General features: G+C 53.9%; 4 protein-coding genes and 1 non-coding gene across 8 annotated transcripts; 3 read left to right on the forward strand and 2 right to left on the reverse strand.

Moving 5' to 3' along the window:
• Positions 1 to 1,383: 1,383 nt before the first annotated feature.
• Positions 1,384 to 7,119, forward strand: LOC121459451 (caseinolytic mitochondrial matrix peptidase proteolytic subunit). Its single transcript, XM_041669235.1, has 6 exons — positions 1,384 to 1,618; positions 1,715 to 1,786; positions 2,502 to 2,598; positions 4,037 to 4,224; positions 4,826 to 4,931; positions 6,796 to 7,119. The coding sequence occupies exons 1-6, from the start codon at positions 1,433 to 1,435 to the stop codon at positions 6,963 to 6,965; spliced, it is 819 nt and encodes a 272-aa protein (XP_041525169.1). The 5' UTR covers positions 1,384 to 1,432; the 3' UTR covers positions 6,966 to 7,119.
• A 989-nt stretch (positions 7,120 to 8,108) lies between these two features.
• Alkbh7 (alkB homolog 7) lies at positions 8,109 to 10,020 on the forward strand. 2 transcript variants are annotated; one of them, XM_041669239.1, is made up of 4 exons: positions 8,130 to 8,510; positions 9,261 to 9,434; positions 9,520 to 9,644; positions 9,812 to 10,020. In XM_041669239.1, exons 1-4 carry the CDS (start codon positions 8,262 to 8,264, stop codon positions 9,972 to 9,974), a joined length of 711 nt encoding a protein of 236 aa, XP_041525173.1. In that variant the 5' UTR covers positions 8,130 to 8,261; the 3' UTR covers positions 9,975 to 10,020. The 2 variants fall into 2 exon arrangements, with proteins under 2 accessions (XP_041525174.1, XP_041525173.1); XM_041669240.1 differs by lacking the exon at positions 9,261 to 9,434 and having other exon boundaries at positions 8,109 to 8,510.
• Positions 10,021 to 10,149: 129 nt separating this feature from the next.
• Positions 10,150 to 12,069, reverse strand: Pspn (persephin). The gene is made up of 2 exons (XM_041669241.1): positions 10,700 to 12,069; positions 10,150 to 10,615 (listed from the first exon to the last, which is right to left on the reverse strand). Exons 1-2 carry the CDS (start codon positions 10,851 to 10,853, stop codon positions 10,299 to 10,301), a joined length of 471 nt encoding a protein of 156 aa, XP_041525175.1. The 5' UTR covers positions 10,854 to 12,069; the 3' UTR covers positions 10,150 to 10,298.
• Positions 12,070 to 12,922: 853 nt separating this feature from the next.
• Gtf2f1 (general transcription factor IIF subunit 1) lies at positions 12,923 to 20,933 on the reverse strand. Of its 3 annotated transcripts, none has more exons than XM_041669216.1 (13): positions 20,634 to 20,933; positions 20,501 to 20,547; positions 19,255 to 19,327; positions 16,957 to 17,150; positions 16,266 to 16,436; positions 15,045 to 15,229; positions 14,163 to 14,316; positions 14,016 to 14,074; positions 13,826 to 13,945; positions 13,651 to 13,724; positions 13,441 to 13,579; positions 13,243 to 13,336; positions 12,923 to 13,150 (listed from the first exon to the last, which is right to left on the reverse strand). In XM_041669216.1, the coding sequence occupies exons 1-13, from the start codon at positions 20,643 to 20,645 to the stop codon at positions 12,946 to 12,948; spliced, it is 1,527 nt and encodes a 508-aa protein (XP_041525150.1). In that variant the 5' UTR covers positions 20,646 to 20,933; the 3' UTR covers positions 12,923 to 12,945. The 3 variants fall into 3 exon arrangements, with proteins under 3 accessions (XP_041525150.1, XP_041525149.1, XP_041525147.1); XM_041669215.1 differs by having other exon boundaries at positions 13,243 to 13,333; positions 14,016 to 14,077; XM_041669213.1 differs by having other exon boundaries at positions 14,016 to 14,077.
• Positions 19,905 to 19,977, forward strand: Trnak-uuu. The gene has a single exon. It is a non-coding gene; the product is annotated as a tRNA-Lys (tRNA).
• Positions 20,934 to 21,137: the final 204 nt, after the last annotated feature.

Raw genomic sequence — 21,137 nt, forward strand, 5'->3', positions numbered from 1 at the left:
AAGGATATTAAATAAGATAATATGGGGCTGGGGCATGGCTCAGAGTTAGAGGCCCCCCCAAGAATCCCCCAGTGAGGGGCTGGGGGGCAAGGCTTGGCGCTGGGAATTGAGATGAACAACTGTGTAGAATGTCTCCCTATGAAGCTCTTGTTCTTTTGTTTTTTGTTTTTGTTTTTGTTTTTCGAGACGGTTTCTCTGTGGCTTTGGAGCCTGTCCTGGAACTAGCTCTGTAGATCAAACTGGTCTCGAACTCACAGAGATCTGCCTGCCTCTGCCTCCCGAGTGCTGGGATTAAAGGCGTGCGCCACCATCGCCCGGCTTTGAAGCTCTTGTTCTACAACTACAAAAGACAAAATCAAAAAGATCAATCAGTGCAACTACTTTAAGTAATGCTTATGTCAGGTGACAACTAATTGGGAAAGTTCCAGAGCGTGCTTCTGGTGGTGGCAAAGGCAGTGAGTTTTTGCATACATGTCTCAGCCTGATATAGGTGTGTTGGGAAAGAGCTCAGCAAAGAGCAGAGGGAGTCCCATTCGGAAGGAAGTGTGGCTACTGGAGCCAAGCGAGTGTGCATGGAAGACTAAGGTGGGTGCAGAGGTGACTGACAAGGAGCCATGATGTCACGGGCTCGATGGCTCAGTTTCACCTCTTCCGAGGACCTCCCAGCACAGGCTAGGCTGGAGGACAACGGAGAAGCAGGTGTGGCCGTGGAGGGAGTTTACGGGATTTGGGTCAGGCGGCGTCAGCTCGAGGTGGAGGGGACAGTATTTCTCGAGGTGGAGGACCGTGCATCCCACAGCAAAAACTGTCCACCTGGAATGGGACAATAAGGGGACGTTTCGGGAGAGCCAGGCACCCTCCAAGAGTGAATACAGCTACAGCGAACATCCAGTGCCTCCGGCAAGATTCAGGACTCCTGCTCTGGGGTCCTTGGAGGCCTCCAGGAGCCCTACCTCAGCGTCCCCACTCCTTAAGCTGCTTTGTTCAATACATTTCTCAGTGTGTCCAAGGCTCGACTTCTAGTAAAGTCCTGCCCCCTTTTTCCGAGCGCCTACACCCGGGAGTCATGGCTGAAAGCACCTGGGAATTGTAGTTCCTAAGACCAGGCGAGCACATGCATGCACCCAGGGATTGCTGAGGGAGCAATGGTGGCGGCAGATGTTTCACCTGAGGCATCACCTCACCCCGCCGTGCGCTGCTTCCCGCGTGGGCACCGAGGAACTGCAAAGCCCCTTGCGGGAACCTGCATGAGACCGAGATACTCTTTCCCTAGTCTTTCGAACGCTAACTTCCGATGAAGACCCCGCCCACAGACTTACCCCCGCCTTCTGCGGCCCCACCCACTCCGTTCTCGGAAGTGGACTAGCGAGCGACTCCCGCAGAGCACGCCGGGAATTGTAGTTCCGGAAGCCACGCCGGGGCGCACGGAGGTATGTGGCCCCGAGTGCTGCTTGGGGAGGCCCGGGCGGCTGCAGGCGGATACGGTGCTGTTTTGTCTCGCTTCGCCGTGCGTTTCTCACTGCCATGGACTGCTGGAACCGGCTCACCCCTGCGGAGGAGCCTCCATGGAACTGTTCCGCGAGCTTTCCCGCTCATCCCCATAGTGGTGGAACAGACGGTACGGGGTCCTGGTAGGGACATAGCGTGGAGACTTGAGGAGGCAGGGCGGCGTGCAATGACCGCTGACCTTTCACCTCTGTTCTTTTCCTACCAGGGTCGAGGCGAGCGCGCTTATGATATATACTCGAGGCTCTTGCGGGAACGCATCGTGTGCGTCATGGGCCCGGTGAGCGACCCCGGTGCGCTCTGGAGACACCTAGCTGTCTCTCCAACCTTTCTCCCCTTGTCAAACTCTTTGCCTCACCGTGCTCTTTCTCATCCCTGGTGACCTCCTAGACCCTAGTCCCTGACCATAAACATTCTTTTTCTTTTGAACCAAACTCTTGCTGTGTAGTCCAGGCTAGCTTTCACCTTGCCATCCTTCTGCCTCAGCTTCCCGGATGTTGGGTGTCAAGTGCATACACCACTGTAGTCTGCTGTTGCCAGCTAGTCTTGTTTTGTTGTCTTCTGCGGCAGGGTCTCACGCTGGCCTTGAAGTCCCTATGTAGCTGATGGTGACGTTTATTGGGGTGAAGGTGTACCACCACACCAGGGTCATGTCGTGCTGGGACTGGAACTCAGTGCCAGCGTTCTACCCGCTGAGCCACAGCTCCAGTTAGATAGTTGAGTTTTTGAGACAGGGTCGTGTGTAGCCCAGGCTGACTTTGAACACTGATCCTCTTGCCTCCAACTCCCGAGTGCTGGGATGACTGGTATGTGCCACCACACCAGGTCCAGGCAGTGCTTAGAGCATGCTAGGTGAGCACTCAACCCAGCCCTGCCCTCAGCTTATTGCCTTCCAGTGTCTGGGGCTCCCTGACCACCCCCTTTCTATGATGGCTCATTAAGCCTCCATCCACCCACCTTCAATCTGGGGACAACTCTGCCCTCCCCACCTGCAGATTGACGACAGTGTCGCCAGCCTGGTGATCGCTCAGCTGCTGTTCCTACAGTCTGAAAGCAACAAGAAACCCATCCACATGTACATCAACAGCCCAGGTGAGCAGGGCCTGACCGTGTTGGGGCTCGGGAATATCCTCTCTCTGGAGAATAGGTGTGAATCAGCTTTCTGCAGAGTCTAACGCTTAAACTCGCTTCGGGCATGGCAGGGTGGTGCACTTGGCAAAGGTGGGCAGATCTCTGAGTTCTAGGACAGCAAAGGCTACTCAGAAATGTAGTATTGTTAGCCAGGTGTGGTGGCGTACACTTTGAATTCCAGTATTCAGTACGCAGGTGCAGGCAGATCTGTAGAGGCCAGCCTGGTCTACAGAGTGAGTTCTGAGACAGTCAGAAAACAAAGAACTAGCGAATTAATTAAAATCGCTCCAAAAGGGCTGTCACTGGCCTGGAACCTTCCAAGTATTCTGGTGTGGCTGGAGAGTGAGCCCCAAGGATCCTCATGTCTCCGCCTCCCCGGTGCTGGAATTACAGGCGTGTGCTGCCGTGTGTATTTTGTGGGTGCTGGGAATCTGAACCCACTGCCACATGCTTGTGTAGCGGGAACTCTGCCACCTATAACCCTATTCCCTGTTGGCTTCTCACTTCAGCTGGGGTGACAGGCATGAGCCCCTGCCCTCTGCAGAAATAGCTGATTTTTTTTTTTTTTTTTTTTTTTTTTTTTTGGTTTTTCAAGTCAGGGTTTCTCTGTAGCTTTGGAGCCTGTCCTGGAACTAGCTCTTGTAGACCAGGCTGGCCTCGAACTCACAGAGATCCACCTGCCTCTGCCTCCTGAGTGCTGGGATTAAAGGCGTGCGCCACCACTGCCCGGCAAAATCGCTGATTTTTAAGAGAAATGTTAAGAGTACATTTATTTATGTGAGTATGTGGTTAGATGGCTGGGTGCATGCCACTCTGTGCGTGTTGGAGGGCAGAGGACAGCCTATGGGAGTCACTTCTCCCCTCCACCATGTGGGTCTCAGGAACTGATCTCAGGCTGTCAGGTTTGGTGGAGCGCGCCCTTACCAGCTGGTCCTTCTCAGTGGCCCAGGGATGGGCAGTGTTGATTGGGCACTAGTCAGGCCAGGGGCCTCTCTCAGAATTTTCTATGTAGTGAGTACACTCATTTCTCAACAAAGTTTGAGTGGAAGGTGAGGATGCTCACCTCTGGTCTACGAAGGGCAGTTGTGCCTTAGAGAGCGGGAGTGCCTGGCCCTACATGGTGATATATGACCTGACCAGAGTTCATAGCCAGGAGGAGGCTGGCAGAGCCGTGTGTGTGTGTGTGTGTGTGTGTGTGTGTGTGCGTGCGCATGTGTGTGTGGTTCCATGTACGTATATGCCTATAACTGATTCTGAAAGAAGGAGTCTCCTTGTGACCCCTCCTCTCATTCCTGTCACCCACCCACCCACCCCTATGATGTTTGTACACATATTTTGCTGGAACAGAACTGGGGTGGAGGAGGATCCTACTGGGCCCTGACTTGCTCACTGCCTGCAGGTGGCGTGGTGACTGCGGGCCTGGCCATCTATGACACAATGCAATATATTCTGAACCCCATCTGCACGTGGTGTGTAGGACAGGCTGCCAGCATGGGCTCCCTGCTCCTCGCTGCTGGCAGCCCAGGCATGCGCCACTCACTGCCCAATTCCAGAATCATGATCCACCAGCCCTCTGGAGGTGCCAGGGTGAGTACAGGTCTTGCTGGGACGTGGGAGGAAGTCTAGGCCGCTGGTCGTTGCTTGTTGAGACAGTATCTCACCTTGCAGCCTTAGCTGTCCTGGAGCACACTGTAGACCAGGCTGGCCTCTAGCCCACTGAGATCTCTCTGCCTCTGCTCTGCCTCTGCCTCCTGCCTCTGCTTTGAGATAGGTGTTTTCATGACTTGGGAGGTGCTCCTTGGGTAGAATGCTTGCTACGCTTCGGCAAGACGCTGGGTCCTATCTCTGCCGCCAGAGGAAAGGATAACTAGCAAAAGCAGAGCCAGGCATGGTGGGCAAGCGCCCTCAGTTCCAGAACTCGGGAGGCAGAAGCAGACAGATCACTTGAATTTGAGGCCAGCCTGGTCTACAGAAAGAGTTCAGGACAGCTAGAGCTATGTAGAGAAACCGTGTCACAAAGCAAAAGAAAAGTAAGATAAAATAAAATTGATCAATGGGAAGGAAGTAGGCTCAGAAACTGCAGGGTTGAAGCACAGGAATAGCTCCTTCACTCTGACATCCCACTGGGGGAGGAAACCCCTCCAGTTCTGGGCTTATCTTCTTCCTGCATTTACCACTCGCTTTTCAGGGCCAAGCCACAGACATCGCCATCCAGGCCGAGGAGATCATGAAGCTGAAAAAGCAGCTGTACAACATCTACGCCAAACACACGAAGCAGAGCCTGCAGGTGATCGGTGAGCACCCAGCCCGTACAGCACTTCCATGGACTGCATTGTCCTGAGCCAGGACTTCCCCAGCTGGACATGACTGTGGTGGGATCACCCTGAGCCTTGGGCATGGGCAGCAGACTCACTGGCTACAAATGCTCTGAGCCTGTGACCCCTTCCAGTGCTGAGAGCCAGGTGTCTCTAAATGGTGGGGGTGAGGCTCAGGGGTGGAGCCCTGCCTAGAATCCCCAATGAGGGGATGGCGGTGTGCCTTAAGTATAGATTTTATGCCAAGTAGTGGTGGCGCATGCCCTTAATCCCAGCACTTGGGAGGCAGAGGCCGGCAGATCTCTTGAATTTGAGACCAGCCTGGTCTACAAACCAAGTTCCAGGACAGCCAGAGCTACACAGAGAAACCTGTCTCAAAAATCAAAACAAAACAAATATACATTTCTTTCCCTTTTTTTTTTTTTTTTGGTTTTTTTTTTTTTTTCGAGACAGGGTTTCTCTGTGGTTTTGGAGCCTGTCCTGGAACTAGCTCTTATAGACCAGGCTGGTCTCAAACTCACAGAGATCCGCCTGCCTCTGCCTCCCAAGTGCTGGGATTAAAGGCGTGCGCCACCACCGCCCGGCCTCTTTCCCTTTTTTTTAAAAATTCATTTTTTTTTATTATATGTATATGTATATGAGTGTTTTTCCAGCATGTATGTCTGTGAATTGCATGTGTGCCTGGTGCCTGTGGAGGTCAGAAGAGGGTGTCAGATCCCCTTGAACTAGAGTTATATAAACAGTTGTGAGCCGCTGTGTGGGTGCTGAGAACTGAACCAGGGTCCTCTGCCAGAACAAGGTCTCTTGGTCCATCTGAGCCAGTTCTCCAACTATCAGCCATGAAAACTGGCTCTGTCGGTCCGTGCTGTTTTGACAGAGTATATTTGGGTGGGGGGAGGTAGCAAGGGATACTGGTGCCAGCAGGGTTTCCCTGGTGCCTGTGACATTCGTTTTTTAAAAATGGTTGATTTGGGGAGCATGTGCCTGCCACAGTGGATATGTGGCAGTCAGAGGACAGTTTGTAGATCAGCTCTCTCCTGATACTCTGTGCATTGTGGTGGTTGAACACACACTCAATGCTCAGCGGAATTGGTGGCAAGCCGTGTGGCTGGCCCACATGCCATTCTTTGATCTCTCTTGTTGCTGGTGAGTGTGGGCATGCGTGTACTGTGACGTGTAGAGGCCAGAGGACAGTGTTCAGGAGGCGATTCTCTTCACTGTGGTAGTGCACACCTGTCGTTCCCAGCACTTGGCAGGTACAGGCAGGAGAATCGGGAGTCATCCCTTTGAGGCCATCCTGGACTACATGAGCTCCTGCCTGAAAACATGTATTTCTTACTGCTGGGGAAACTGAGACACAGAGAAGTTCCAAGCCCCATGGGAAACAATTGTCAGAGTGCGTGTCTTAACTCAGGAAGCTGGAACACGCTGTGGGGCTGGAAGATAAAATGCTAGGAATGGGTATCTGAGTCCTGGGAGCAGGACAGTCAGGGACAGCTGGTGCCTGGAAGGCAACCTTTAACCTTCAGCTCCCAACCCTTTGCCTTGCTGGTGGTTCTGGGGTCGGAATCAGGGCACAGAGCAGGCTAGACCAGTGCTCTATCAATTGACTTTTTTTTAAAGACATGATCTTGGTCTGTATCCCTGGCTGGCCTTGAACTTTGGATCCTCCTGCTCTAGCCTCTCAAGTGGTTTTCTCTTTTAGTAACGGCACTGATCCTGTGGTCCCATCCTCAAAACTTCATAAACCATCTGCTACCTGTGGGGACTTCAAACCTAGGTATCTGGGGAAAGCATCCCAGGTCTCTGCTCTGACTTACGTGTACGTACTGCTTCCCACCAGAGTCGGCCATGGAGAGGGACCGCTACATGAGCCCCATGGAGGCCCAAGAGTTTGGCATCTTGGACAAGGTCTTGGTGCACCCACCTCAGGATGGGGAGGATGAGCCAGAACTGGTACAAAAGGAGACTCCCACAGCACCGGCTGACTCTCCTGCCCCAGCGAGTACCTAGGGCCTGACCTCATCTCTAGGAGTGTGGAGACCCAGGACTGCTCCACACTCTGTCTACTGAGCCCAGAGGTACCCCTGGAGAAGATGTGGACTGAGGCTGCCCGCCAGCTTGAGACACTGTGACTTTACATTAAATCTTTGTGGTTTTTGCCCCATGTCTGAGGCACCTTCCTTACCTCTCCAAGACACCAGGCCGCTTCCACTTTGACTCCACGACAAACCACTTTGTTTGTCTGGTTGTCGAGACAGGGTTTCTCTGTGTGAACCTGGCTGGGTCTCAAACTCATAGATCCTCCTGCCTCTGCCTCCCGAGTGCTGGGATTAAAGGTGTGCTCCACCGTGCATGGCTGTTAGCAAGCTTTTAAGCCAGTAGGTAGAACTATGGTTTTGATTATGTGTGGGTTTGTGTACCTGAGTGCAGTACCCCTGGTGGCCAGAAGAGGGTATTGGGTCCCTGGAGCTTCCCTGTGGGTGCTGGAACTTGAGAGAAGTACATCTTACCTGCTGAGCCTGTCTCTGCCCCTGGAGAGGGTAGGTAGTGTGGGCTGGAGGTCCACCAGACGCGACATGGAGGAGCCACCATCCTCAGACCCATGAGACCTGGCTCTTTGCCATAGGATCCAAAAGCAGGCTGGAGCCAGAAAGAATGGTAGGGGAAATTTTTGTGGACTTTTTACCAAAAAGGGAAGCAGAGGATTGGGTATATAGATATAGCTGAAAAAGGAAATTGGACACTTATTTGTGGGAGAGGGGGCAGGTGCCAGTATCCCTGTGGAGATCTGGAGTGACTTCTCTGCTTTGTGGGGGGTGGGGGGATCGGAGGAGTGGTCCTGGGGATCACACCAACGCTACCAGTGCCTTTACCTGCTGAGCCATCTTCGTGAGCCCAGGTGTTATTAGGGTGGTAGACAGTTTTTTGTTTTTAAATTCAGAAAATTTGAGGTGTGGGTTGTATTAATGGGTCTTACTTGTTTGAGCATCTTATTTTTTTTATTGTTTGGACAGCATCTCCTGTAGTTCAGGTTGAAGTTGCCATTCCCCTTCTCTCCGCCAGGGTGTGCTGAATAGCAGCTGTCGGGCCGTACTAGCACGCGGGTTGAACCTCTAACCTTGACTTTACCCCCACGTGACCCCAAGCCTCGGTTAGCCCAGATTCAGCACCTCAAGCACGAACCGGACAGATCAAGTCAGGGCCCAGAGGCGGGACTAACACTAGACGGTCTGGGGCACAGCTAATAGAACGAGCTCAAGTCCACTAGCGTGCGGTAGGAGGCGGGCTCAGAGCTGGCCTCAGCCAATGGCTTGCGGGAACATGAGCCGTCTTTTAAGCGGTCGCCTGAAGATGGCGGTCAGCGGGCGCCTGGCGATGCGGATGCTTTCTGGGTGCGGCTGGGTTCGCGCCTCGGACCCCGCCGTGCTGAGCCGCCTGCGCGATGAGGCCGTGGTGCGGCCTGGCTTTCTGAGCCAGGCGGAGGAGGACACGCTGACACGCGAACTGGAGCCCCAGCTGCGGCGCCGGCGCTATGAGTACGACCACTGGGATGCGGTGAGTGGGCGGAGCCACAGGGGGCAGGGACTATGATGGGACGCCCACGGGGCGGGGCCGTCTAGTAGACGGCGAGCCCTGGGGCGGGACTCGGTGGGCTCGGCCGGGCTAGGACCGGTGTAGTGTGTCTGGGACTGGGGATTGGTCTCTCGCGGCACTGCTTTGGTGTGTGTCGTGGCGGGTACTTGGCAGCTCAGGAGGGACAAAGTTCGGAACACTAGGATCCGGACATCCTATGGGACAGGGCTGATCTTAATGCCAGAGCTGAGGAAGGGGGAAGGTCTGCAGCTGGGTGGTGTGGGTGGGACCTAGAGCTGCGGGGGCCTGAGCCAGGAAGGTGAGCCAGGAGTGCTGAGTCCAGGGGGATAGAGCAGTGCATGGGCTTGGAATCGGAGGACCTTTGTGGGCATAAGGGAATGGGCTGCAAAGGCAAGATTCCTTTGGACATGAGGTCTTGCAGCTGATGGCTGTCGACAAGGTCAGAAGTAGAAAGAAGACTCGGGTGAGGGGGTGCCAGCAGTTGGGGTCTCTCCAGGGTCTTAGTGAGATTGAATTGAGCCCGGAGACTGAGACTCCGAATACTGGGGCAGCACCAGGGACTAGGAATTGGAGCCTGGAGACCAGATGTGCGGTTGAGACCTCTCTGAGCCAGCTTAGGATTATAAATTAAAGCAGGAAAAACTACCTGTGGACTGTGCCTCATTTCCCTCTCCTGGAAGTTTCCAACTATGACCTGAGCTCTCTGTGCAGGCCATCCACGGTTTCAGGGAGACCGAGAAGTCCCGATGGTCTGATGCAAGCCAAGCCATTCTGCATCGGGTCCAGGAGGCTGCCTTTGGCCCTGACCAGACCCTGCTATCCTTGGTTCACGTGTTGGACCTGGAACCCCGGGGCTACATCAAGCCCCATGTTGACAGTGTCAAGGTGGGCAGAAGGCAGTTCCTCAGAACTCCGAGGATCTGGGTGGGCAGGAGGGCAGATCTGAGCCTGATCCCACCCCCTCTTCCAGTTCTGTGGATCCACCATTGCTGGCCTCTCCCTGCTGTCCCCAAGTGTTATGAAGTTGGTGCACACCCAGGAACCTGAGCAGTGGCTGGAACTGCTGCTGGAACCAGGCTCCCTCTATATTCTAAGGTAATGCCTTGCCCAGAAGCCCTCAGATGAGGTCAGGTGCTTCTAACACCTCTTGTTTGTGCTCTCACAGCAGAGGAAGCAGCCACCACCACTCAGAAAAACTGTAGAAATGCTGGAAGGGTTGGATTTCCCCCCACCCACCCCAGTCAGCCCATCTCTTCTTGCAGGGGTTCAGCCCGATACGACTTCTCCCATGAGATCCTTCGAGATGAAGAATCATTTTTTGGGGAGCGACGTGTCCCTCGGGGCCGACGCATCTCAGTGATTTGCCGCTCCCTCCCTGAGGGGATGGGGTCAGGAAGGCCAGAAAAGCCACCCTCAGCCAGCTGACTTCTACGCCTGTCCTCTGGACTTGTGAATAAAGTTGGAAAAAGAATACTGTGGTTGTCTTCAAATTACCATCTGCCAGGGCTAGGGCCCTCAAGAGACAAGTCTTAGAACCCACATAGCCTGGAGGCTTGCCAGGGTGTACCCCATCACACATACTCCTAAAGCCATTAGAACATTCCTTTTATTGCATTAATTGCTGATCCTCAGTCCCGGGTCTCTTCCTTCTCTTCTTCACCTAGACAAGTTTCTAATAAACGTTACCTGAGCCCTTCAAAGCCCAGGTTCCCTCATGCTTCTGATTCTGAGACACAGAGCTGGCCACCTTCAGCCACCACAGCCACAAGCAGCTGCTGAGAGCTGAGGCAGCTGCTGCCAGCGGTGACGGTCGTCGAGGAAGGTCACATCAGCATAGCTGGTGGGCCGGCAGCAGGGTCGACCATGGGCCCGACCCTGCCCACGCAGTCGGGCCAGCACCAGGCTGTGCTGGGTACGGGCCTCTCGGGGACAGCTGCCAGCACAGTATCGGAAGATGACCTTCTCCTCTGAGGCATAGCCCAGGCCCAGCTCAGCCACCGGCAGTGTCAGGCTCCACAGCTGGCATGGACCAGCCAGAGCTCTTGAAAGGCGGACATGGATGTTACCTAGTGCAGGGTAGAACAGGAATATGAGACAAGAGGGTTTTAGAAGGAACTGGGGAGTCATGAGGCGCCCCCAGGAATTCTTACCCTCCTGGGGCTTCCAGGTCCCTCCAGTCTCTGCCATCTCCTCAAACAAGAGCTCTTCTGCCGTTGCAGCCCTTTGAGGATCAGAGCCCCACCCGAGGCCCAGGTGCAAGGACAGGAGCAGCAGAAACATGAGTGTTAGTCTTCCTGCAGCCATTGTGACAGGGAGGGCCCAGGATGCTAAGACCCTGGTCCCCTCAATTTATTCACTGCCTGTCCTGGGGATTAAACTCACTGCCAACACCATGGCTTAGGGAAGCCACTGGGGTTCCACCCACCTTGTCCCCACATCCTCACCCCTAAGAATTGATGGCTTACCCACCCAGACATTCCATAGATCCATTTCCGGATGCCCCTGATTTATGAATGCCCCACCACCGGCCAGAAACAAAGCCCAGAGCTAGCCACCAATCTGTGTCCCCACCCCACCTGCTTTTGCTGGGAAGTGCAGGGACACCAGAAGAGAGTCTCTTGAGGGGTCATGCCCTAGAGTGTGGGCCATGTGGGGCCAATCAGGACCGGGAAGGGCTCATGGCAGATGGAAGAGTCAGTGGGCTTCCATCCATCTCGGATTCAGTTAGGATTAAGGCATCGCACCCTTGTCTCCGGGCCTGGTTGAGCCAGCATCAAAACAGGAAAAGGGAGTCTAGGCGATAGCCAAGGGCTGGGACTCCCCTTCTTGGAAGGCCAACCTGAAAAGGCACAGCTATAGCCAATCTGGGTTTTAGAGCATCAGACCCAAGGGGAAGCTGGAGCTTGCTGGATCCCATCATTCCCGAGAAGGAACAGGTTTTGCTGACTTTTAAACCCTGAGACCCAGCAGTGGATATGGGCAACATCAAACCAAGGACGTTGGAGGCAAAGGAATCCAAGTGGTGCTGGACGTGGCAGTGCATGCTGCCCACTCCTGGATACCTCAGCGCTCAGGAGGCTGGGGCAGGATTGCTGCAGGCTGTAGCCGGCATAAGCTAGAGCGAGGCCATCTCCCACATTCGAAGCCCTGGGTTCCATCCAAATCACAGCATAAAATGACATGAGGTGCATGCCTGTCATCTCAGCACTGGGGAGGCTGAGGCAGGAGGAGCACTAGTTCAAGGCCAGCCTAGGCTATGTGAGACTCTATCTCAAAAGGAAAAGAAACAACAACAATGGCTTTCAAAACCAAAGGTCACTTGTATGCCATGCAGAATCAAGTTTAAAACAGGTGCCCTGAACACGAGGCCCTGCCCCTAACCACAAGGCCATACCCTGCCTGCCCTGGGTGGATGACACCTTAGACCCAGTCCAAAAGGCCAGAGAGAGTGGGGTAGGATGCTCAGTGAACAGGGGCATCCCAGGGGCGGCTAAAGTGGGAGTGGGTTTCCCCTGGTGCCACTGAGAGGAAAGCCTCTCCCCTCCCCTCCCCCCTTCCTCCCTCCTTCCCTCCCAGGCTGCTCAGGACCCAGTTTTCAAGGTAGTACCTGAGGCCAAGAACCAATCAGCCATGTCACCACCCAAGAATGTAAAGTACTCTCCCTGAGCAACGCCCGGCTGGCCTGGGTAAAATATATCACTGGGCCTGTCGGGAGATAAGGGTGACCCCAGGAATGTCACTTGGAAATGGAAAACAGCATCCAAGTGCCAACACTAGGAATAGGTTTGGGTTCCAGTGGCTATGGAAGGAAGCACCTGAGCCAAGAAATGCAACAGTGGCTGGGCTGGATGCAGCGGTACTGTCATCCTAGCATCTGGGAAACTGAGTTCCCGGATAGCCTGGGCTACACAGCGAGACTCTCTCTCGAAAGATAGAAGAGCCATGCCTGCCAGTGGTACATGCCTACGACCCTAGCACTCCAGAGGTGGAGGTGGGAGGGAAGATCATGAGTTCGAGGGCAGCCTCAGCTCTAACAGTAAAGAGAGGACTGGGCACATAGCTCACTAAAAAGTGCCAAGTAGCGAGTCTGAGTCCCACCATTTCACCACTTGTGCTCAAGCACAGCGAATCCCCAGCCTGCACTCCTGGAAGACTGCTGGGAGCTGAGCATTCCCAGACAAGGTCCATTGTAAACCCCACACAACACAATGGCACAGTCAGGGCTGGGCGTGGGCAGGGCAGAGCTTCTCCAGGTGAAATTAACTCCTGAAGATGGCACAGGGAACAAGCCCTGGCCATGGACTGAGCTCAGCGGGTAGGAAGGCTGTGTCCGCCCCAGGGGAGGGCTGGGTGGCAGTGAGGACTCGCTTGCACTCTGGGCATCTCTTTATTCGCGTCACTCTTTGAGGGAGAAGTGCATCTTGTCACCAATCATCTTGCGCTCAGGGTTGAGGCGCTTGAGGATCTGCGCCAGCACATTCACCGTCTGCTCGCTGCTCAGCCCTGTCTTTTTGGTCTGGAACTTTTTCAGCAGGTCCTTTGTGGTCATGGGCTTGCGGGTCAGGTAGCGGCGCACAGCGTCCTCTGTCACCTGGACATCACTGTGGGAGGTGGAGGGAAGGAGGCTCTGGTCACACAAGAGTCCCTTGTGGCCTAGTCCTGTCTTGTGGTCCCTACTCAGATCTGAACCTACCCGCTGCTGGGTGTGGACTTCCCAGACAGGCTCTGAGGGGCCGTGTCCATCCGCAGGCGCTTGGCTGCTGGAGTCTCACCTGTCCGTTTCCCTGCTGTACAGAGAAATGTCAGGTGGGAGCAGGGGAGCAGATGGGGCATCAGGGGTGCAGAAGGATGTGGGCTGCCATTGGCTCTCAGTTCCCCCAGGGACACTCACCCTGTTCCAGCTTGCTGGCTGCAGCCCGCAGGGTGGAAGAGGTGCTTGCTGCCTCTGTACTGGGAGTTCCTGGTCGACTGGGGCCCTTAGAACTCCCCCCTGATGGCTTCCGCTCCCTCTTGGGGGGGGTCTTCTTCTTCTGCAGAGATTAGGGTGTGAGTCTGTAGGCTGGGACTACCACTCCCATCCCAGCCCTGGGCTCTGCCTTACCGCCATGAAGAGTGCAGAAGAGGTCTCGCTGTCGATGTCGCTGTCCTCCGAACTGTCTGACTCATCGCTGCTGTCTGCAGGGCCAGAGGAAGGTCATAAGCAGAGACCCTAGAGCCCACCCACCACCAGTGAGCAGGAGGATACTGTGACCCTGAGGCTCAAGTGCCCCATGTACCTTTCCTGCGCTTCTTCTCCTGTGGGGTGGGGACCTTCTTCTCTTCCTCCTCCTCCTTGTCTTCCTCAGGGGGCTTCTCCTCCTCGCTCTCCTCACTGCTCTCGCTCTGCTCATCCACGCCTGGGGACACAGGTATGAGCAGAGGGACTGCCAGGAGGGCTCCCACCCCCAGCTGGTCCCTGACACCTACCCTTGGGGCCATCCTCCTGCTGCAGCACTTTGGGCTTGCCCTCTGTCTCATCCGGGGAGCTGCTGTGGGGCAGAGAAGGGCAAACATGAAGATGGATGACCACAGGCCTGCCAAAGCCTACCATGGCCTGCCTCACACCTGCCTCACCTGGAGCCGTCTGACATGTAGTCCACCTCCTGGCCCTCAAAGTCCCCATCGTCACTGTCCTCAAAGGCCTCGTCATCTGAGCCCTTCTTCTTTTTCTTCTTCCTGCCTGCCTTGGTCAGTGGGGCCTTTTTCTTAGCTTTGGAGGCTCTGTTGCCTATGAAGGATAAAGAAGATGTGGGGGGATCAGACTGGATGAGCCCAGAGCGTTGTTCACAGCTAGGTGAGGGCTCCACTGCACCCCAGAGCCATGCCACCAGCCCCTACCTTGTATCACTGTGTTGTGTAGGGTTTGAGGGGGAAGGGTTCTCTATCCCTAAGGCCCAGCTCATCCTTTTTTAGATTTTTTTTGGGCGGGGGCATGTTCAGATAAGATTTCTCTGTGTAGTCCTGGCTGTCCTGAAACTCACTCTGTAGACCTGGCTGTCCTTGAACTCAGACCAGCCTGCCCCTGACTCCTGAGTGATTTAAGGCATGCCCTTTATATTTTAAGATGGGGTCCAGGTAGGAAGGCAGGGCTGGCTGTGAACTCTGGATCCTCTTGCCTAGGCCTGAGGTCTGGGATTGTGGCCAGCACACCAAATGAAGTAAGTCTTCATGTGTCATACCCTGACAAGGAGACTGCACCCCGTGTTAGGCCAATTCATAGAGAAAGCAGAGGCTAGTCTGGGCACTTACCCCTCCCATGCAGGCAGCTCAGCCTGCCGCCCTCACCCCACTCCACCAGAGGGGTGACAGTCACTCAGTCACCCAGGCCTGGGACCTGCAGCAGAGCACCCTCGGAACAGTCAAACTGCTCCCCTGGAAATTCTGCTAAGGTGCCATGTGTCACGTGCTTCCCTGGGAGCCCTGTCCTTGAACTAGGACCTCTAGGTCCCCGCTCACCCTCCTCGCCACTGGCATCGCTGCCATCGGAGGACATTTCCAGGTCATCCTCCAGGTCATGGATACGCAGCTCGCTGGGCTTCTTGCGGCTGCGCTTCTCCTTCTCCTCCTCATCTTCGTCCTGGTCTTGGTCCTTGAGCCGCCGCTGCTGCATGATGCTGAAGTGATTCAGAACCTTGTTCCTCCTGCACATGGGGACAGAGACTGAGCACTCTGGGGATGGTAGAGGATAGTGACCAAGTCACTCAGGCGGGCAGACAGGATGACCCCACAAGGTCGCTGATATGAGCCACACAGTATACCCTATGTAGTCTGTCACTACACAGCATGCTCCAGGAATCCGTCTCCCCAGTCAACCAACCAACCAATCAACCACAGAAAAAGACAACCTGGATCACTTCAGACACCCAAATCTTGAAACCATACAGTGTGAACCCTCAGGTCCATGTACACTGAACACTCCTCCAAGCTCAGGGTCTGTTCCAGGCAAATCCAGCCATCACATTGGTTAGCTAATTAATATTCCTTTCTATTTTTCTTTTGAGACAAGGTGTCTCTACATAGTCCTGGCTGTCTTGGAACTCATTATGTAGACCAGGCTGGCCTTGAACTCACAGAGATCCTCTTGCCTCTGTCTCCTGAGTGTTGAGATTAAAGGCATGCACCACCATGCCTGGTAAGTTTTGGGGTGTTTTGAGACCAGATCTCATATAATCCTGGCTGACCTCAAACTTAATAATACAGCAAAGAATGAAATTCAATCCCTGCTCCTCTCGCTTCCACCTTTAGGGTAACTAGTGTGCAGGTGTACAAACACACACCACATCCTCCACAATTAATTTATCTCATGGATTACTTAAGAGCAGGGGTCTTCTGGACAAGGAGCTGCTATGGACACATGCATGCATGGGGAAGAGGCTGCTTTTGACCTTGTAGTCCTGGCCCCTTGAGAACATGCACTGGTCCAGGCTTGCAAGCAGGCACACAGCAACCCCACACATCACATAAATACCCATAGCCCTCCCTGGACGCCTTATGCTGGGCCTCCCCAGTTCTCTGTCCCAGCTTCCTTGCTTCCGTTTCAACTCTACCTCCTAGGTGGCTGCCATTGGGAAGTTGTGCCCACCCGCGGTCACCACTCACTCAGCTCCCAGCTGTCCTGCTGCCTGTGCTGGGCAGGCTTGCTCCAAGGGTATTCACAGTGCGACCCCTGTAGCTCACCTCTCCCATTCCTCCTCAGCCTCCTCAGCAGTGAGTGTGCGGTGTCGAGCCAGCGGTGTGAAATTATACCAGTTCTGCACAGGAAAAGCCTCAAAGGCACCATCGGCACACTGGGTGAAGATGTAGTAGGCTGTGTTCTCTGTCACCCCACCCTTCTTTATGCCTTTGAACCTGTGGAAAGTCTCGGTCAGGTCACAACCCTACCCACAGGGCTGCCTGCACCCCCAGCTACCTCATCAGCACCCATTTGGGCTCTCCTAGGAATGCCTGGGACAGAAGGGCACAGGACACAGCCTCCTTAGCTCAAATCATCACTTGGCCCTCCTCAAAGCTGCTGCTGGCAGAATATGGGCCATGTTGCACTGTTTGCCCTGCTCCTAGCCTATAACCCGCCATGGCTTCTGTGCACAGAACACTTGTCATTGGCTCCATCAGACCCCACCTCCTTTGCCATGGATGGCCCTCTCCCAGGGGGTTGTCCCAAGTATTAAGACCTCATTTCGAGGCCACACTTGGGCTGCTGAGCCAGGCCAACAACACACAGTTGGCTCACCTTCAAGACTAAACCTTGGTCAGGGCGGTGGTACTGGGACGCCCCTTCTGCTGGAACACACTTGGGGAAGGTGCCCCTCAAGCGTGCACACATGTGTAAGAGCACAAGCTGGCCCTCCCCACCATTGGCGTCACTCACTTCCGGCCAGATTTGCCGTTGACCCGGAGCAGCCAGGGCTGGTCCTCAGGCCGGAACTCCTTCAGGACAATGCCATACTTCTTCCGTCGTGCCTCCTCCCGCAGCTTTCGGTTGAATTCGCTGCCTGCTCCGGACTCCGGCATCTCCTCCTCCTGGTAGATCTTCTTGTTGCTCAGATCTCGCTCCAGCCGGGCCTGGGTGGGCAGCAGGCATGGCCTCTCAGCCTCTCACAAGAACACCCTTCTGTCTCCCTGTGCTGGTTCTGTATGCTCCCAGCATGAGGAGTGGGAGTTCATATCCCCAGTACCTTTGTGCAGCTTAGACCCCAGCAGGGAGGGACAGACAGCAAGGCCCAAGTTCAGTGAGATACTGACTCAAAAACTAATGCAGGCAGAAGGCAAGAACTGACTCCTGAAAACTGTTCTCTGATCTGCACACTGTATCCCGCACACACCTGTACCCCAACAAATGTCACTGGGTAACAACGCGGAAAGTGACTACAGAAGACAGCTGATGTCACCCCCGGCCTTGACATGCACAGCACGCCCACAAGCACATGTGTGCACACACAAACAACATACACATCAAGATTCTGGCCACAGGAAATGGGGAACTCAGAATAACAAGAAAACAGACTGGGACAGAAGACCACAGAAACACACAGGTGGCATAATGTCCCTCCGGCCTGATACCAGACTAAGTAACCGTGCTAGCCATAAACTCCCACTGGGCTAAACCCGGCCTAGCTGTGGAGTTTTCACTCAGCCCCTAATCCATCCTCTGTGTGACAGATACCTTTTGTGGACCTTGTCCAAGAGTTTCGCACGACTTGTCCAAGAGTTTTGCATGAATACAAAGCCTATGCAAAAACTTGGTTTAGAGGAAACCTGGAAAACCATGGTTCCTCATCAATCGGGTATTTACACCTGCCATTGTATTTTCGGAAGTGTCATTCAGTCTGTTTTGAGATACAGAGATCTACTAGCCGAAGTGTAAACGCAGGGAAAATAAAAGTGCCCAGAGGCGAAGGGAAACAGCCACAGAGGCTAAGCTCATTCTTGTGTGTCTGAGTCTTCATTTCACAGACCGGCGGGAACCCACACCTCAGTGTGGTGTTACACACGACACATGTACAGAGAGACTGTAGACAGTGTCCACCTGGAGATGAACAGGAGCAGCCCAGACGGTATGAAAATACATTTTAACATGGCACCCAGAATACTGGTGGGCACTTTAAAACTTTGGTCTTTAAATTTCCTGATTTATTGGTGTTTTTGAGACTGGGTTTCTCTGTGGATCCCTGGCTGTCCTGGAACTCGCTCTGTAGGCCAGGCTAGACTCCACTCAGAGATCTGCCTGTCTCTGCTCCCCGAGTGCTGGAATTAAAGGTGTTTGCTTCTGCCACCTGGCTACTATTAACCAGAGAATCCTGTTGTTTACCAGACTGGCTTCACACTTACAACTCATCTGCCTTCCTGATGCCATGGTAACAATCCCGGTGGCTGTTTCCATCTTGTATTTTGGCTTTATCTTTTTGAGACAGGGTCTCACTGTATAGCCAGGCTGTCCTCCTGACTCTACTGCCCAAGCTGGCATTAAAGGTATGTGCCATCACACCAAGCAGGCTTTATCATTAAAAAAACTTTTTTTTTTTTTTGGTTTTTCGAGACAGGGTTTCTCTGTAGCTTTGGAGCCTGTCCTAGAACTTGCTCTGTAAACCAGGCTAACCTCGAACTCACAGAGATTCACCTGTCTCTGCCTCCCAATGTTGGGGTTAAAGGCATGTGCCACCACTACCCAGCTAAAAAACTTTTCAACTGCATTTATACTTGTTGTGGGGGAAGACTTTATATGTCACGACATGTTTGTGAAGTCAAAAGACAAATCTGGAGAGTCAGTTCTTTACTTGCTGAGCCATCTTGCTGTCCCCTACTTTATGTTTTTTAATGCATGGTCCATGTCTCCCAGGCTTCACTTGAGCTCACTATGTGGCCAAAGATGCTCTTCAATTTAAGATGCCCCACCGAATTCCAGCGCTGGGGTTACAGATGTGTGCTACTATGCTCAGCCAAGTACTCTCTCTTCAACTTAAGATACCCCACCGAATTCCAGTGCTGGGACTACAGATATGTGCTACCATGCTCAGTCAAGTACTCTCTCTGCCTCAGCCTCCTCCAGACAGCTGGAATCGCACAACTGCTGGGCTATAGGTGTAGCCACCATCATTTCAGGAAACTGATTACTGCAACCAGCAGCCCCGCCAGGTCCCTGCCCAGCCGCCCAGAACGACAGACTCACCTGGTTCCAGGTAGCAAAGTTGACCTTGTCCGCCGCATTAAAAGCCATTATGTTGTACTTCTTGGTTGTGTTCCTGGAACGGACAAGACAATTCAACAAATCCACCATGACTGCTGCACGGTTGTAGGTAACGCTGGGAACTCATAGAAGACTCCGGAGCAGTGGTTCTCAGCCTTCCAAACGCTGCGACCCTTTAACACAGCTCCTCACGCTGTGGCAATTATTTTTGTTGCTCTTCACAGCTGTAATTTTGCTACGGATCGTAATGTAAATATCTGTGTTTTCCAATGGTCTTAGACAACACCCATGAGAGGGTCACTTGACACCCAAGGGGTTGCGACCCATAGGTTGAGAACCACTGCTCCAGAGTTTCCCTGTCTAAGAAGCTGGATCCATCTCCTCCAACTCAGAAAGAGTGAGCCAGATCCACGGGCACCAAACATGCTCACAGTGCATATCTGTATACCTAGACAAGACATTCATAAAGAATAATAAAGCTTTAAGAAAAAGTGGGCCAAAGGTATAAAAGACCCCTACTGTAGAGAGGGGCACAAGCAGGCAAGGAGTGAAGGCAGATGGGTCTTGGTAGGTTCAAGCCCAGCCCAGTCAAATCAGCTAGGACTGACTACACAGTAAGGCTGACTTCAAGAACCCGAATAGCTCAGTCGGTAGAGCATCAGACTTTTAATCTGAGGGTCCAGGGTTCAAGTCCCTGTTCGGGTGGAAGTTGTTTTAGACACTCATGCTGCCGGGCAGTTTAATCCCAGCACTCGGGAAACAGAGGCAGGCAGGTCTCTGTAAATTTGAGGCCAGCTGGTTTACAAGAGCTAGTTCCAGGACAGGGACAGGCTCCTTAGCTACAGAGAAATCCTGTCTCAATGGTGGAGTGCTTGCCTAACTAGCACCCACCTAAGATTGGTGTTGAAGGATATCGCACTCTTAACAGATGTATAACATCCGTGACTAGTTCGTGTGTGTGTGTGTGTGTGTGTGTGTGTGTGTGTGTGTGTGTGTGTTTTACGATAGAGGATTTCTCTGTGTACTCCTGGCTGTCCTGAAACTCGCTCTGTAGTTCGAGATCCCCCTGCCTCCGCCTCCCGAGTGCTGGGATTAAAGGCGGCCACCATGTCTGGCCTGAGCGTCTGAAACAGGACAAAGTGGCCGACGCTGACATCAACTAAGGTGTGATTGCTACTGAGGCGTGGGCGGGAAGCCGGCCGAGGAGTGTGTGGCGTGGGTGACTTACTTGGGGACACGGACGACATACTCGGTGACATTCTGGTTGCCGGGGCCCTGCAGAGGATGCACGGGTCTGTGAGGCGAGGAGAGGTCGCGGATCTGTCCTGCGACCCCCCAATTCCCGCCTCATCCATACTCACTATAGCCGCCATGGCCGTTGTTCAAGTGGTTCCGGGTCGATCTGACCCGGGGAAGGCAACTTCCGTGTCGTGTTAGTAGGATCTTGTGTTTCTGATTTCCAAACCCTTAAGTCTCAGAAAAAGCTGGGAGAGTTTTAAAAAGACAAAAAAAACAAAACAAAAAAACCCTCTCGGTGCGTGCGTCACAGCCTGACCCGGAAGTAGAACTGCCACTCTGACGGCAGTTACCTCAGTATCCACTTCAGCTTCGCCTCCAACCTCTGAGAGGAATGAAGCCGCCTGCAGCCGGCGTTCTCTTCTATAGCGTGAATGATTGACTCACGGCGCACGGCCACGCCCTCCGTGACGTCACGGCGCAGGCACCGCGGGGCGTCCTGGGTAGGATGGGAACGGCGCCTAGCGGGCGTGTCCTTGGCGCTCTCGTGCGCGCGTGCGCCGAGGGCGCGTTGCCGTAGCAACCGCGGCCGGCTCCGCGGTGGGGGGGGGCTCTCGGAGTGCCTCCGG

Source organism: Microtus oregoni, unplaced genomic scaffold (assembly GCF_018167655.1).
Source record: "Microtus oregoni isolate MIOR12 unplaced genomic scaffold, Mior012 000019F_ref0000042, whole genome shotgun sequence".
NCBI lineage: Eukaryota > Metazoa > Chordata > Mammalia > Rodentia > Cricetidae > Microtus > Microtus oregoni.

What these genes read in the sequence shown, in the direction of transcription:
- Pspn (XM_041669241.1), bottom strand. Translation starts at nt 10,853, where the DNA reads ATGGCTGCAGGAAGACTAACACTCATGTTTCTGCTGCTCCTGTCCTTG. An exon ending in GACCTGGAAGCCCCAGGAGG is followed by an intron (nt 10,616 to 10,699) that starts GTAAGAATTCCT and finishes ACCCTGCACTAG; the next exon opens with GTAACATCCATGTCCGCCTT.
- LOC121459451 (XM_041669235.1), top strand. Translation starts at nt 1,433, where the DNA reads ATGTGGCCCCGAGTGCTGCTTGGGGAGGCCCGGGCGGCTGCAGGCGGA. An exon ending in CCATAGTGGTGGAACAGACG is followed by an intron (nt 1,619 to 1,714) that starts GTACGGGGTCCT and finishes TTTTCCTACCAG; the next exon opens with GGTCGAGGCGAGCGCGCTTA. An exon ending in GCAGAGCCTGCAGGTGATCG is followed by an intron (nt 4,932 to 6,795) that starts GTGAGCACCCAG and finishes GCTTCCCACCAG; the next exon opens with AGTCGGCCATGGAGAGGGAC.
- Alkbh7 (XM_041669239.1), top strand. Translation starts at nt 8,262, where the DNA reads ATGGCTTGCGGGAACATGAGCCGTCTTTTAAGCGGTCGCCTGAAGATG. An exon ending in CCCATGTTGACAGTGTCAAG is followed by an intron (nt 9,435 to 9,519) that starts GTGGGCAGAAGG and finishes CCCCTCTTCCAG; the next exon opens with TTCTGTGGATCCACCATTGC. An exon ending in GGCTCCCTCTATATTCTAAG is followed by an intron (nt 9,645 to 9,811) that starts GTAATGCCTTGC and finishes CTCTTCTTGCAG; the next exon opens with GGGTTCAGCCCGATACGACT.
- Gtf2f1 (XM_041669213.1), bottom strand. An exon ending in CTTCTGCACTCTTCATGGCG is followed by an intron (nt 13,580 to 13,650) that starts GTAAGGCAGAGC and finishes TAATCTCTGCAG; the next exon opens with AAGAAGAAGACCCCCCCCAA. An exon ending in AAGTCCACACCCAGCAGCGG is followed by an intron (nt 13,151 to 13,242) that starts GTAGGTTCAGAT and finishes CACCTCCCACAG; the next exon opens with TGATGTCCAGGTGACAGAGG.